This window comes from Zingiber officinale, chromosome 9A, assembly GCF_018446385.1.
Source record: "Zingiber officinale cultivar Zhangliang chromosome 9A, Zo_v1.1, whole genome shotgun sequence".
Lineage (NCBI taxonomy): Eukaryota > Viridiplantae > Streptophyta > Magnoliopsida > Zingiberales > Zingiberaceae > Zingiber > Zingiber officinale.
The window spans coordinates 109,552,933-109,567,801 of record NC_056002.1 but is presented as its reverse complement, the minus strand read 5'-3'; the positions used below and the strand labels follow the sequence as shown (position 1 = coordinate 109,567,801).

The 14,869-nt window shown below is 42.3% G+C and overlaps 1 protein-coding gene across 1 annotated transcript; it reads left to right on the top strand.

The window, feature by feature from the left end:
* The first annotated feature begins 1,349 nt into the window (after positions 1–1,349).
* LOC122019459 (vegetative cell wall protein gp1-like) lies at positions 1,350–1,958 on the top strand. Its single transcript, XM_042576919.1, has one exon. It carries the CDS (start codon positions 1,350–1,352, stop codon positions 1,956–1,958), a length of 609 nt encoding a protein of 202 aa, XP_042432853.1.
* Positions 1,959–14,869: the final 12,911 nt, after the last annotated feature.

The window sequence follows — 14,869 nt, the reverse complement described above, 5'->3', positions numbered from 1 at the left end:
GTCCGAAAGCTGAATCAACGGATGCTGGGCACGTGGCGCTCTCCAAGCGGCTGACGTAAGTCTCTTGACTGTCCGCACAAACCTCTAGCAAACCTGCACAGAAGTCGGCCCGGGAAGAGGTTCCCGGCGATGACCCTCCGACGCTCAAGTACCTCAGGCGAAGCGTAGAGCTCCTTATATAGAGCTGGGGAGGAGCTCATGCACATATACCGAGGTACATACGTGTCCTCAACCCATACCTCAGTAAGGGCTTGTCAGCAAGCTTACCTGACACCATACTGCTACAGTCCAAGTAAGTCTTTGATGGGACAGCGGAACTCTCTGTCATAAGATTTGGAGTATGGTCTGGTCATAGAGCATGCCCGCTGTCAGAAGATGTTCCTTGTCCTTTTCTCTCTTCCTACCTCATACCGAGCGTTCGGCTGATCGACCGTTGCTTCACACCCGGCCGGCCTTATGTGCTGGTCCGCTCGGTAAATTCTCGATAGTGTATTCCGTGGACTGTTTGCAGTATCGCTATTTTTATGCCTTCGGCCGAGCGGGCTATCCGCTCAGCCATACGACCCTATTCCACGAGCGCCGGAACCCTGACTATCCGCCGGGTGCCTCTGCTTCTTTTTAGACCTCGGTCGGCCTGTCGGTCCAACTCTTTCCCGGACGGCCTGTCAATTCAATCCTTTCTGGTTAGGCCGGTCGGCCCACCCTTCTCTGATAGTCCTTTTAACCTTTTGACCTCCACGTGGCGTTGACTTCTCGGAAAGGGGGTCCTCTGTTCTTACCGCCGGATCAGGTGTAGTTGAGTAGGATATCGATTTTGCACTTTATGAGTGTAGTTGAGTAGGATTTTTGTGATGTTTCCTTATCTTTGCTTATGTTTAGTTGTTACCATTACACTGCGTGGATTATTACTTATTGTACTGTTATGTTCTACATTTGTTTCGGCCGTGTTGGCCGAAGTATCTGAGTGGATGTAGGAAGTTTCATATTGTCACCCGTACAGGGGAGATGTTGTCGAAATTTCTTCTGGCAGGGACTACTTGGGGTGTGACAATTTATTTGGTACCAGAGCACAGGTTTTCTGATGCTTGGTTTTCATATTGTAGGTTTGTGAGTCAAATTGGATATTTTCGGATTCTTATGGATTTTAGGGTTAGCCCAAGCTTGCTAGTAAATTTGGGTATTTATATTTGGATTTGTTTGAATTTTCGTTAATTTTTTCATTTCAGAGTTCCGAGGTTATAAAGGGGGACTGGACAGCGACGGAACATCTCCAGATAGCAAATAGGTATGATGTTTAATTTTATAGTGTGATACTTGTAGTAATATTTGTGTGTTATAATTCAATAGATATGAGGCGAGGTACACGTGCTTCCGTGCTGAGACGTGGTGCTGGAAGGCCACGTAAGAGGACGTTGGAGTCCCTGGTGGCAGAGTCGCCAGAGATGCCTACTGGGGTTGAGCCCGTCGGACAGGGACAGACTCAAGATACTGCGGGTGCATCGGGCTCCCAGACCCCGATGGCTCCTTTAGAGGTACTTACATCGACTGTACCCGCTGTTCCCACCCCTACCGTAGTTATGGTACCACCAGCGGTACCACGGACACATCCGGTACCCCCCACCAGTACCTACGGCGTACCAGGCACCATCGCCAGTGGTGCCTACTGCTCACCTGACACCCACACCCACACCAGCAGCAACAGTTGCTCCATATCCGGTGCCACACCCACTGTACCTCTAGTCGCGCCCACCAATGCTGACCCTGCAGTGCCACCAGCGACACCTGCTCCGACTTATGCAGTAGCACCGGGAGTACTTCCCTCGGTCTATCTAGTTGTACTACCTATAGCACCAGCTCCATTTGTTCCGCCCGTTCCTGCAGCCGCCCCTACTCACCTCACTGATATTGTCGCAGCACGGGCTCGGATCCCAGCACTGGCAGAGTCGATGAAGAGTTGATTCACACTCTTCCGAGGAGAGACTAATCCGAGTGTGGCCCAATCCTGGATAGAGACCATGGAGCGGACCTTCTTCTACATATCTTGTTCCGAGTGGGAGAAAGCAGAGCTGGCTGCTTTCCATTTACGGGATGAGGCCGACACCTGGTGGGTTGCGCAGGAGTCCATCATAGGCGAGTAGGACATCACCTGGGCCACATTCAGAGAGGCTTTTGAGAGCCGCTACTTTTCACGGGCCTATCAGATCGCCGGCAGGATTTTCTGAGTCTGTGACAGAACAACCGTTTGGTGACAGAGTATAATGTTAAGTTTATTCGGTTGGCCAAATTCTGTCCAGAATTAGTTGCTGAGGACAGTTCCTGTAGGCATCAGTTTATTCAAGGACTGGATAGATATCTGCAAGTAAAGCTTGCCAGTTTTGGGAGTTCATCCTACATAGAGACACTGGACAGAGCCCTGATGATAGAGTCAGCTCAGCTGAGGGCGTATCCAGATAAGAAAAGGAAGTAGATGGGTCAGACATCAGGATATATCCAGCAGACACATGCGATCAGACAACAATAAAGTGGTCGCAGTCGGTCAGGACAGGGTACTTCGGGGGCTTCTGGTCAGCCTCAGAAATCTGGGTGATCTTCATCAGGACGTTTCCGGTCTTCACAGTAGAACTAGAAATATCCCGCCAGTGATATTCTCTACACTAGATGTGGGTCCAGAGACCACATCACCTCAGCATACTCCTTGGGATAGCCAGTTTGCTATTATTGCAAACAGCTTGGGCATGTGAGACGAGATTGTTCGTTGAAGGCTCAGCACACAATTTTCGGGGTTGCTGTTCATAGAGGACAACACAGTCAGTCAGGGACTCAGCGAGGAGGGCAGAGAGCCCAATCTTCACATAGTCAGCAGAGGACAACTCCCCCTGCCGTAGTTACATATGGCATGCATGGACAGGAGCACTCTAGTGCCCTTATAGTACCACAGAGCTTTGTTCCGGGACCACAGTATCTGACTCAAGGGTAGTATCAGCCACATCCACTGGTCCAGTACCAGTCACAGCCCCAGCCGTCGGTCCAGTATCAGTCTCAGTTTACCTATCCGTCTCTGGCTCAGTACCCGACACCATCATAGTGGCAGGCTCAGACTCAGGCGCAGTAGCCTTTGGCAGCACTACCACCTCCACCACCGCCAAAGACTGGATATATTCATGCGGTTACCCGAGAGGATGCACAGCGGGCCGATGGATCCATTTTTCGCGGTATGGTTTTACTTTATGCATTATCCGCTGATATACTGATAGATACTGGTAGCTCGCGTTCTTTTATTTCCCGTGCCTTTATGAAGGACATAGGTAGACTACCTACTCATAGATCGCAGCGACTGACCGTCTCCCTACCGTCCGGTGATACATTGGGCGTCACTCAGGAGGTTAGAGGTTGTCTGTTAGATTTTGGCAACATGATACTTGTGGTTGATTTATTAGTGCTGGAAATGGTCGAGTTCGACATTATCCTTGGCATGGATTGGTTGTCTGCATATAATGCCACGGTTGATTGCCAAACGAGGGTGGTCACTTTCCGACCTCCAAACCAACCCTTGTGGGATTTCACTGGCATCAGGGATGATGGCATATCGATTATTTCGACGATTCAAGCTCAGAAGCTGTTGTCACATGACTGTCAGGGTTTTCTGTTATCTTTGATTCATACTGAAGATGACAATAGTTCTCAAATCTCTGACATTCCAGTAGTCCGAGAGTATCCGGATGTATTTCCAGATGAGCTACCGGGCTTGCCTCCCTGAAGGCAAGTGGAGTTTGCTATTGAGCTGATTCCGAGGACCGCGCCAACATCAAAAGCTCCATATCGTATGGCACTGAAAGAGTTGGATGAGCTAAAGGTCCAACTATAGGAGTTATTGGTTAGGGAATTCATTTGCCCTAGTGTTTCTCCGTGGGGTTCTCCGGTACTATTCGTCAAGAAAAAGGATGGTACTCTAAGGTTGTGCATTGACTACAGACAGCTGAATGCAGTGACCGTCAGAAATAAGTACCCGTTATCGCTGATCGAGGATTTGTTTGATCAGCTTAGAGGTACCTTAGTGTATTCTAAAATTGATCTGTGGTCTGGATATCATCAGTTGAGAGTTAAGGAATCTGATATTCAGAAGACAGTATTCCGTACCAGGTACGATCATTATGAGTTTTTGGTAATGCCATTTGGGCTTACCAATGCTCCAGCGGTATTTATGGATTTCATGAACCGTATCTTTCTGGAGTATCTAGATTAGTTTGTTGTCATTTTCATCGATGACATTTTGATCTACTCGAGTTCCGAGGAGGAGCATGCATAATATCTTCGCATAGTCTTGGAGACTCTTCGACGACATCGGTTATATGCAAAGTTCAGCAAGTGTGCTTTCTAGCTATCCTCAGTCGATTTTCTGGGGCATGTGGTCTCTAGCAGAGGTATTTCTGTAGACCCTCAGAATATCGAGGGTGTCACCAGTTGGGAGCAGCCGAAATCAGTTCAGGAGATCCACATTTTTCTAGGATTAGCTGGATATTACCGATGGTTCATCGAGGATTTCTTGCATATTGCTATGCTGCTGACACGTCTGACCAGGAAAGGCGTGAAGTTTACTTGGACAGAAGACTACGAGACCAGCTTCCAGGAGTTGAAGCGGAGATTAGTGTCGGCTCCAGTTTTGGTTTTACCCTACGAAGAGGATGGATTCGTACTCTACACCGACAAGTTTTTACAGGGTTTGGGCGCTATTCTGATGCAGCACGGTAGGATAGTCTCCTATGCTTCTCGTTAGTTGAAGGAGCATGAGAAGAACTATCCAGTACATGATTTAGATCTAGCCGCCATCATCTTTTCTTTGAAGATTTGGCGGCATCATCTGTACGACATTACATTTGAGATTCTCACTGATCATAAGAGTCTCAAATATATTTTCACCCAGAAGGAACTTAATATCCAACAAAGGAGATGGATGAAGTTTCTGAAGGATTATGATTGTACCATTAGCTATCACCCAGGGAAAGCTAATATGGTTGCTGATGCACTCAGCAAGAAGTCCAGAGGGACTTTGGCTTGCCACCAGGTTTCAGTCACAGACTTGGTTCAGGGTTTCTCCAAGTTGGGCCTTCAGGAGCAGGGACAGACAGAGCAGGGTATTCTGGTTACCATGGATGCTCAGTCGTCGATCAAAATGAGGATCCAAGAGGCCCAGGCCAGTGATCAGCATTTGCAGTTTATTGGCAGTCAGATAGCTTTCGGGCAGCAGACCGCGTTCACCCGAGATGAGGAGGGTATTATATATTTCTGAGGCAGATTATGCATACCTTAGTCTCACCCAGTCTTATAGGAGCTACTTCAGGAGGCTCATCGCTCTTGATTTGCGATCTATCCAGGTGGGACCCGCATGTATCAAGATATGAGGCGTTCCTACTGGTGGAACGGTATGAAAAAAGACATCGTGGAATTTATAGCTAGATGTCTTGTCTGTCAACAGGTGAAGGCTGAGCACTAGAGACCTGCCGGATTACTTCAGCGGATTCCTATTCCTGAGCGGAAATGGGAACACATTACCATGGACTTTGTGTTGGGGTTGCCTAGGACACGACGAGCCTATGACGCGATTTGGGTAATCGTTGATCGATTAACCAAATCGGCGCACTTCTTAGCGATCTGGAAGACTGATTCTCTGGATTGATTGGCAGATCTGTACTGCCGGGAGATCATCAGAGTACATGGTGTTCCTTTGACTATTATTTCGGATAGAGATCCATGGTTCACGTCCCGATTCTGGCAAAGTCTACAGCAGGTCTTGGGCACTCAGCTCCGTTTCAGTACAGCTTTCCATCCGTAGACAGATGGGCAGTCAGAGTGGACTATTCAGACTCTAGAGGACTTGCTGAGGTCTTGTGTACTGGATTTCGGAGGCAATTGGGAGGACTATTTGTCATTGGTAGAGTTTGCCTACAACAACAGCTTCCATTCGGCTATCCAGATGACACCGTTTGAAGCGTTGTATTGTAGGCCTTGTCGGACACCCACCCTTTGGGATGAGGTTGGGGAGGCCCAATTATTGGGACCTCATAGAGCTCAACAAGAGGCAGAGTTGGTCCGTACTATTAGACAGAGGATGTCCGAGGCACAGGATCGCCAGAAGAGTTATGCTGATCGGAGACGCAGACCCCTGGAGTTCTCTACTGGCGACCATGTTTTTCTGCGAGTTTCACCCACGAAAGGGGTGAAGAGATTTGGTCTCATAGGTAAGCTAGCTCCATGGTACATTGGCCCTTTCTAGATCCTGGAGAGAATTGGAGAAGTAGCTTATCGCATGGCACTACCACCGGCTCTGGCAGGCGTGCATGACGTATTTCATGTATCTATGCTGAGGAGATACATAGCCGACCCAGCTCATGTACTGTTTGATATACCAGTTTCCCTTCAGCCTGATGCCACCTACAAGGAGGTTCCGATACGGATTCTAGACCAGAAGAAGCGTCAGCTGCGGAACAAGACTATCCGACAGGTTAAAGTCGGACGGCAGCATCATTCGGATGAGGAGGCTACCTGGGAGTTCGAGGATACGATCCGAGCTCGATACCCCCATCTTTTCACTTGAGGTATGTGGGTTAATTTACTGTTCAACATTTATACTCTTTATCTGTTGTTAGTACTTGCTGATGGTAGATAACGAAATTTAGGGACCAAATTTTTATTAGTGTGCGAGAATGTAAAATATCGAAAAAGGGCGGATAACCATAAGGAAATTTTCCAGAATTTTTAGAAATTTTTTGAGAATTTTTCGGAAACCGTATAACTTAGATTACGGGAATAAATATTGGGATCGGGAAAAATTTATTTAGGTTATCCCATTTTAACGAGGAAAAATTGAATTTTTATTTTATTTCATTTTTCTTTTTTTATACCTTCTGATTCTTGCTCTTAAATCTTCTATGTGCTTACTCTAACTTTTCGTCCTCTATTGTGCATTCTTCTTGATTTCACACTTTCTCTTTCTTTGTTTGTAATTCTAATATGCTGTTTCTTCTTGTTACTACTTATTTCTACATTTTGTTGGATATTGGGGCTTTAATGGACCAATACGGTTTTGTGAAAAAATCGGAATGTCATCAATAGATAAAAGTCGTAATTGACTTCAAAATTGAAATCTACGTTTCACGTAGATAAATTTAGACTATTAATTTGCTCAAAACCGATTAAAGGTGAATGAGAAATTAATTATTTAAAGTCGGCCCAAATAAATATTAATTATTCATTAATGATATATATAAGGAAATGCATGGGAGAATAGACCCACATCGAAAATTTTCGATGTGCATTCTTTGCTTATTAATGATGTTGTGTTAATGGAGTTAAATCAGAAAAAAAAAAACAGGTGCTCTCTTCTCAGGGGCGAGCAGGTGCTCGCACCTGTGAGCCCGCCACCCACCACGTGCGCAATGGGCGCTTTGTAGGCGCACTTTGCACTTCTGTCCAGAGGACATTGCAGTACCTACGTGGCACTCGGGTGGCGTATCAGGCTCGTATCTGACATGGCAATGCCTATGTGGCATCCACGTGAGCAAAAAGAGATGACTGGACTGTTGATTGAGCAAACGGATGGCAACCGTTGATCAAAGAGGTGTGATGGATCGCTTGTGATGCGATCTAGAGCGTTGGATCGCGAAGAGTCACGATCTGACCGCTTGGGATGAGACTTGATCTGAAGCGTCAGATCGAATGGATCAGTAGATCCAGATCCGATGGCTGATGACAATAGGTGAGATTTGAGGGTCACAACTCTTCAGATCTGATGGATGAGATTAAAGTGGGATATGTGAAGGGTTATAACTCTTCAGAATAGACGATCCAGATCGATCCAGCCCAAAGAACACATCCTCTCACCCAAAAAGGCATTCAACCTCTTTATTTGGTATAAATAGAACCCTCCAGATGCTGGAAATATCAATCGAATCATCAAATTCATCTATTCTACTCTCTCTTGAGCATTCATCTCATCTTGTGCATTTAAGAGTCTAAAAAGCCTACGAGAAGGTTCGCTGGTCTCGAAATTCGGAGTGCTACGATTCCGAGATGTTCGTCGTTGTATCTTAGGAACGAATTACTGCTATCCGTTAGCACCGTAACGGAGTAATATCGTTTACGGAGATAGTGTTGAACACTAACCTCGACGATCAGTATCAGTTTGCGCACTCCGAGAGATACCGGACCCAACACATTTCAGTCTTGTCATTATTTCTCTTCATTTACTTACCCTCACTGTAAAATTTTATTATTCTTCACTCTCACTTGGCTACCAGGATTCATAAACTCTAGTACTCTCTAGTACTTAGCCTGGAGATCTAGAGTTCGAATCCTGGGGAAGACAAAAATCTACTGACCAGGGGTGGAAAGACCTAGTGAGCAACGGTACAACCGAGGGTCGTCGATCGACGACATAAGGGGTCACCAGTTGGACCGCCAAGAGGCCGCCAAATGGGCCGCCAAATGGGTCGCCAGTTGAGCTGTCCAAGGAGCCGAGGGGTCGGGTCGTTACATCCATAATTTTTTTAAAAATTCAATTGTTTAGCAAAAGATATAATATTATACAATTCAAACCAAAAATATATAAACATAATTCACAAACTTTGTATCTATGTTAAGTCTATACAAAAGTAAAAAATTATTCATGGATTGAATCTTTCGATTAATATTTTATCTTCTTGGAAAATATGAGCACTCTTCTTAGCAATAAAAAAACTCCACTTTAATTTCTTTCCACATTCATTTGCAAAGAAGAAAATTACATAAACCATCCAAAAAAAATGAGATAGGAATAAATTACAAAAACTACCAAAAAACAGAGATTGAAATAAATTATAGAAACTAGTAAAAAAAAAAAGGAAGAAAATAAAGTATGCCTACTTACCTACTCATGCCTTTGAAGCAGGAAACCTTAAAATTTCCGGTAGCATGTAAGAAAAACAAAAAAAGAAAAAAAATAGAAAACACAAAATAGAATTAAGTAATGGATTTTATCTTGTACATGCTAGAAAACAATAGATAATTAATTGATCAACTACAATTAAGCAATGTAAATAATATAAGAGATATATAAGAGAGTTTAACTCATGTGTCATTAGAATATGGGAAAAGCAGATGATAAATATTTTCAATTCACTAAACATACAACATTGCAAAAAGGCTATGATTTTTAATTAGTCGGCAACCTAAAAGGGGCAAAAGAACAAAGACAAGAATCAACCCCGTAAGTATCTTGAATTAAAATATTTGCAACCAACACAATATATAGCTTCTTTGGCATCCTATCAAGTGCATGACAAAAAGATTTTGCTATGATTCATAAGCATTACCAAGAAAGCATTTTGAGTTAGTGGTTGAGTGTAACTAGTTAATGACTTAACTCTCTCATCTATGTGAGTCTTGACTTGAATGTAGATCGGATAATTGTTTATAAAAATTCATCTATGAGATACAAAAGAATGACCATGAATGCCGTATATGACAATATTATACAGATATGAAATGTCTTAAAAAAGATAAATCCTTGAATAAAACTAGCAATATTAGAAACAAGTTGACTTGGCTGGAGATAAAACTGTAAGTAACCTAAAACAATCCAAATATGTAAATGAGTTGGCACTAATCAAATCATTTACAAAAATAATTTATTTTTAAAATATTAATAATTTCTACACCATATAATTTTTTTTAGAAATTCAACTAATCTTATACCATATAAAATTATTTTAGAAATATAAATAGTGATAATTTTTATGTTATACATCTTTTTATTTACACAAAGTGATATAACCTGTTTATGACATGATTTACATGAAGTGACATAAATTTCCACCTGTCCTTGAATGCCTAAAACAACCAATTTATCAATGATCAAACAAACTGTTTGAACACAACAAATGTCTGCTACACATTAGTGTTCAAATTAGATCCTTTTAATCCCATATAGTCCTAAGGTCTCTATTGTTTTTCCCAAGGCGGTCAGATTGGATCCTTTCAACCACTTAGAGGCCTAAGGTCTGTATTGTTTTTCCTAAGGCTATTAATCTAGTTGAAGCAAATATCTCAAACAATTGTTTAGGTGAATGAAGGAAAAGTATAGGAATAAACATAAAAGAGACCTGGACAAAAGTAAGACCCTTGCTACAGAAAGTTTTGCAAATGCTTCAACATGCATGCATGAAGCAAATACCTTTCCCAAGTGAGAACCTTCAATTAGACCTTGAAGATCTGCTAGTGTTGCTTCAGAGGAATATTTCAGAGCTCCTAACATGGGATCACCATCAAGACAACCAAGATTGGGCATTAATGTTGTAAAAGGATAGTCAGCAATATCAGGTTTTGCAAGTGTGATGGCTGCTAGAAGTGTTGATTTACCAGCATTTGGAAGTCTCTTGAGAAGAAAGATAAATTTGAGCAAGACATGACCAAAATAGATTGGCTATATTAGTTCCTACAAATACTAAGCTGATATGTGAGCCATGTTATTTTGCAAGCACTTGACAAAAGTGAAGTTTGTTTTTTGTAATGTTTACACATTATGATATACACTAGGAAACATTGGTTGTTTAATGAGATCAAAAGTTAGAAATTTTGCTTATGTATTTGAACTTCTGTGGCTAATAAATAGGCTTTGAGTTGATCATATTTGTCCTCTCAATTAGACAGCGATCACTAAGTCCTCTCCGGTACTTTGATACTATATGCATCTCAACCATCCGCAATTGATGCCTTCTTCGTAGTGTTATCTGTTAGGTAATCTATACTTGATTCAGTGTTGCAACATTAACTATTATTTCTTAGTCCTAAACTTAAGCTATTTTCATGACTTCTGGCTACAATTTGAAATGAGATGAAGTTTGGTTTTTATGTCAAGTGCTAAACTAGTGGTCTTTAAATCAAGTTTGGTCCATTAGATTGTACAATTAGTTCAACCATAATATTAACAGCCATTGTCTTAAACACTTTAACTAGTGGTCTAATAGAAAATGAATATTTGGACAAGCCTAGCCTATACCACAAGACCAATATCAGCAACCACCCTTAAAACCAATTCCAAGCTAACTTCTTCTCCAAGTTGCCCAAGAACTAAGATATGTAAAAACAAAAAATTGATAATAAGGTTTTTAAAGAAAATACAGCAAATAATGCAATGTACATGGCGTGGTATCACCGTAAGCTAAATTCATGCAACTTAATCTATCATGAAGCTCTTACCTTGTCACTTTCATCTCTCATCACATTAGTAGACAATGCCATCAACCTTTTCCTTTTGTGTTCTGGCATCTCTAACAAACTAATCTGACAGAGAAAAGATGAATACCTGGAAGCCTTGCCCCTTGAAGCCAACTAAGAGTAATAAAATTCAAAGTGTTGAATTAAGGAGAAAGGTGTAGAGGGATTCCAAAAGTGATATAGTCTCGCATAGAACTCAATGTGATGGAGTGACCAAAAATTCAAATAGAAAGGAAAAGAAATTACAAAATCCAATTGAATTATCTTTCCAGTAACAAAATTGGGCAACTATGTTCCAATGTATAAGTTAACATCAAAAAAAGGAAGATCAAACAAATGACACATTACTCAACAAACTAAGACAATCACCTTAGATTTTTAAGTAGCAGAGGCTAGGTCGTAGGCGGCAAGAAGGAGTGATGTAGGAAGCTAGGTCGCTGGTGGAGTGGGGGAGTGGCGGTGGAGGCTAGGTCACGACCAGTGCTGAGAAATGGCGGAGGATGCGAGCAGTGCAGAGGAGGGAGATGAGTTTTGGCCGACATTGTGGCAAAAGGCGAATACGCTCGCCCCCAGCGCCCCCGCCAACCCATCCCAAGGTCAACACGGAGGAGGTAAATCATGGGCGGCTACTAGCCTTTGGAATAGTGACTAGCATATAAGGGAGGCATTTATCTCGGCTTTGCCAAGATTCGAACCCTAGACCTCATTGTGGCAATACCTCATGTGCTCGCCACTAGACCCATCCGAGGGGACGAGTTTTGGCAGACATGAGTTTCGGGGAGGAGGGTTCCGTGCGTTGTAATCCCAATTTTCTTATAGTGGTGTTTTTGAGATGCCTAAAGACACAAGTGAATTTTGGTCAAAATATGATCCTATAATGTTTGGGACTTTAAAATTTTAACACGGTCTGAACTACAGAAGTCGTAGGAACCCTTTGTTGGTGTCGGTTATTGGTTATTGGGACTGATGACATCGCTACAAGAAATGAATATTCGTCGTTCACTTATACTTGTCTATAGTAGATTAATATAGCGAAAAAAATATAAAATAGAACAAGCACAAAGACAACTCAATTTTACATGGTTCGGATTCTCCAATTCCTACTATACTTGTTTTTCTTGGATATCTTCTAGAGACGGAGAAACTTCTTTCAATCTCTATTCTTTACAAACAACACAAATAAGAAAATAAAAGATATAGATGCAAATAAAAAAACCTTATAATTAAGTCTCACTTTGTTTGCTTTTATAATTACTTTGGATTGCCTCTTTAAGGTCTAAAAATGTAACAACACTCTTCTCTAAAACACCCAAGAATTAACGTCTAAAATCCTCCATGAAATCCTTTTTCATAGGGTTGTTATTGTGATTGAAAATGGCCTAACAGTCAATTGCTCATCACCATCAATTGATTGTTCTTCGAGAATTTGAAAATTCAACTAGTAGAATTATTCTTCTAGCTAAGAATTGACCACAATAATTGAAAATTATTAACCATAGTAGATTATTATTGCGTGAATCAATTGTCGCAACCAAGTTTAAAACTTTCTATTCATTGCAATAGTGCCATTAGTTAATTACTCAGACCCAACAATCGACTGATATATAAACCCTATAAACCTCCTCAAACCTAAAATTCATGATTTAAGGGTTCATCAATCGATTGCTATTTCATAGTAGTTGACTAATACCTCTATTTTAGCCTTACCAAGGATGAATTCTCAGTTTGCCTAATATCTAATTAACCTCAACCTACTAGGACTTCCTTTGTCTAACATCAAGTCAACCTTAACTATCTTGGACTTCTTTTATTGTCAAATGTCTGGTCAATTTTAACCCACTTAGACTTCACCTTTGTCAATTCCCTGTTAAACTTTCAACAGCTAAATATCTGATCAACTGTGGCTCACTTGGACTTCATCCTTATCAACTCCTTATTAACTAGGTGGTACAATACTTAGTTGGGAATCAAGTAAGAAAATCCTAGTTGGAAACTAGATAAATTAAGTTTAAGTGGAGTCAGCTGGGAGTTGAGATTTGATAATTCAAACTAGTCAGTAGGAAGCTAGACATCTAGCTAAAGTACATGCAATTAATTTAAAATTCTATATCCTACTCATTATGAACAACCATTACAAGGAAGCAAGTTTCTACAGTTCCAGGTGACTGGAAGGGATTTCAGACAACTAGCTAGGGATAAATCTAGATTGATCGAGTCAGAAGATTATGTTAGGACCCATGCGAGCTAAGGGGGTGAATAGCTTCGATCAGTTCTCGTAGTTGTTGTGTGCTCATCGTTGAATACGTAGTGGAAACTTCAATCAACTTAGACACCACATGTACTACACTATGATTTTACTTGGTATCCACCTCCTTGAGGTGATTAATCCAAGGGTCCACTCCTCGCTCACAACATCTACTAAGAATTTTCTCCTTCTTGAAAACCTTCTGGAGGCAGAGAAGCCTCTTATAAGCTTGAGCACAAGAATACAACAAGAAACAAGAAAGCAAAGACAAATACAATAGAAAATGACTTTACAATCAAAACTTTACTTGCTTAATCTCTTGTAGCTTGGAAATACCTCTAGTTGGTCCATAAATGCAGCAACATTATCCTCTAAACCCCCCAAGAACTGGCAGCAAAAACTCCTAGAAACCCCTCCTTTAATGCCTTAAGGTTGGGGTTGATTTCTGCCTATCAATCAATTGATATGGTCTCCGACCATTGAGCAACCTCTAATGTAAAATACCGAAAAATGACGAATAATGATAAGGGAATTTTTTGAAATTTTTATAAATTTTTCTAGAATTTTTTCGGAGAGCGTATGGACGAGTTTACGGGGATAAAACTAGGCCCCGGAAAAGCCTGTTTAGACTACCCAATTTAAGCAAGGAAAAGTTTGATATTTCCTTTTTGTTTTCTTTTTCTTTATTTTATTTTTCCTTTTCCTCTCTTCCCCGTGCCATTTCCCCGACGCTACTTCTCCTCATTTGGTCAGTTTCGACAGTTTCACTTCGGTTCCTCTCCCAACCCGGCGCCGCCCTATTTCTTCTTCCCCTCCGCTGCCGAGCACTTCTCTTCGTTCCCTTCTTTTCTCCACTCACTGTCGCTACCCTCTCCGGCCACTCCCTCCGCGTGCCCTAGGTTTTGCCGCCTGCCGAGCCTTCTTTTCGCACGAAGCTAGCCCAGCGACGCCAACCGAGCGCCGGCCGACTCCTTTGTGCTCGTACCCTAGCGCCGGCCCCCTTCCCTGTGCCCTAGCCACCAGCCACCCGAGCGCCACCCCAAGGCCGATGCCTTAGCCTCTGTTTCCGACGCCGGTAAGGGCTTTGCCATGGCCACCACTTGGGATCCGTATGTCGTCGTCGCCCCTCTGCTCTGGTTCACTGCCTCAGTAGTTCCTTGCTGGAACCAACACCGGTGCCCTAACTCCTCCGTCCGCTATTCTTGTGAGCTACTGGATGAAGGTAAGGATCAGTTTGCAATTTTAGTTGTGCACTGGTATTTGATTGGGAAGTTGATGCATTCGTAGTGTGATTTTTTTTGATTGATTGTTGGAAGGCAGTGACCTAGTTTGGTTCCGGCTATCACAACATCAATAGTTTGTTGCTGTCTCTGC

Coding starts and splice junctions, on each gene's coding strand:
- LOC122019459 (XM_042576919.1), top strand. CDS start 1,350: ATGAGGCGAGGTACACGTGCTTCCGTGCTGAGACGTGGTGCTGGAAGG.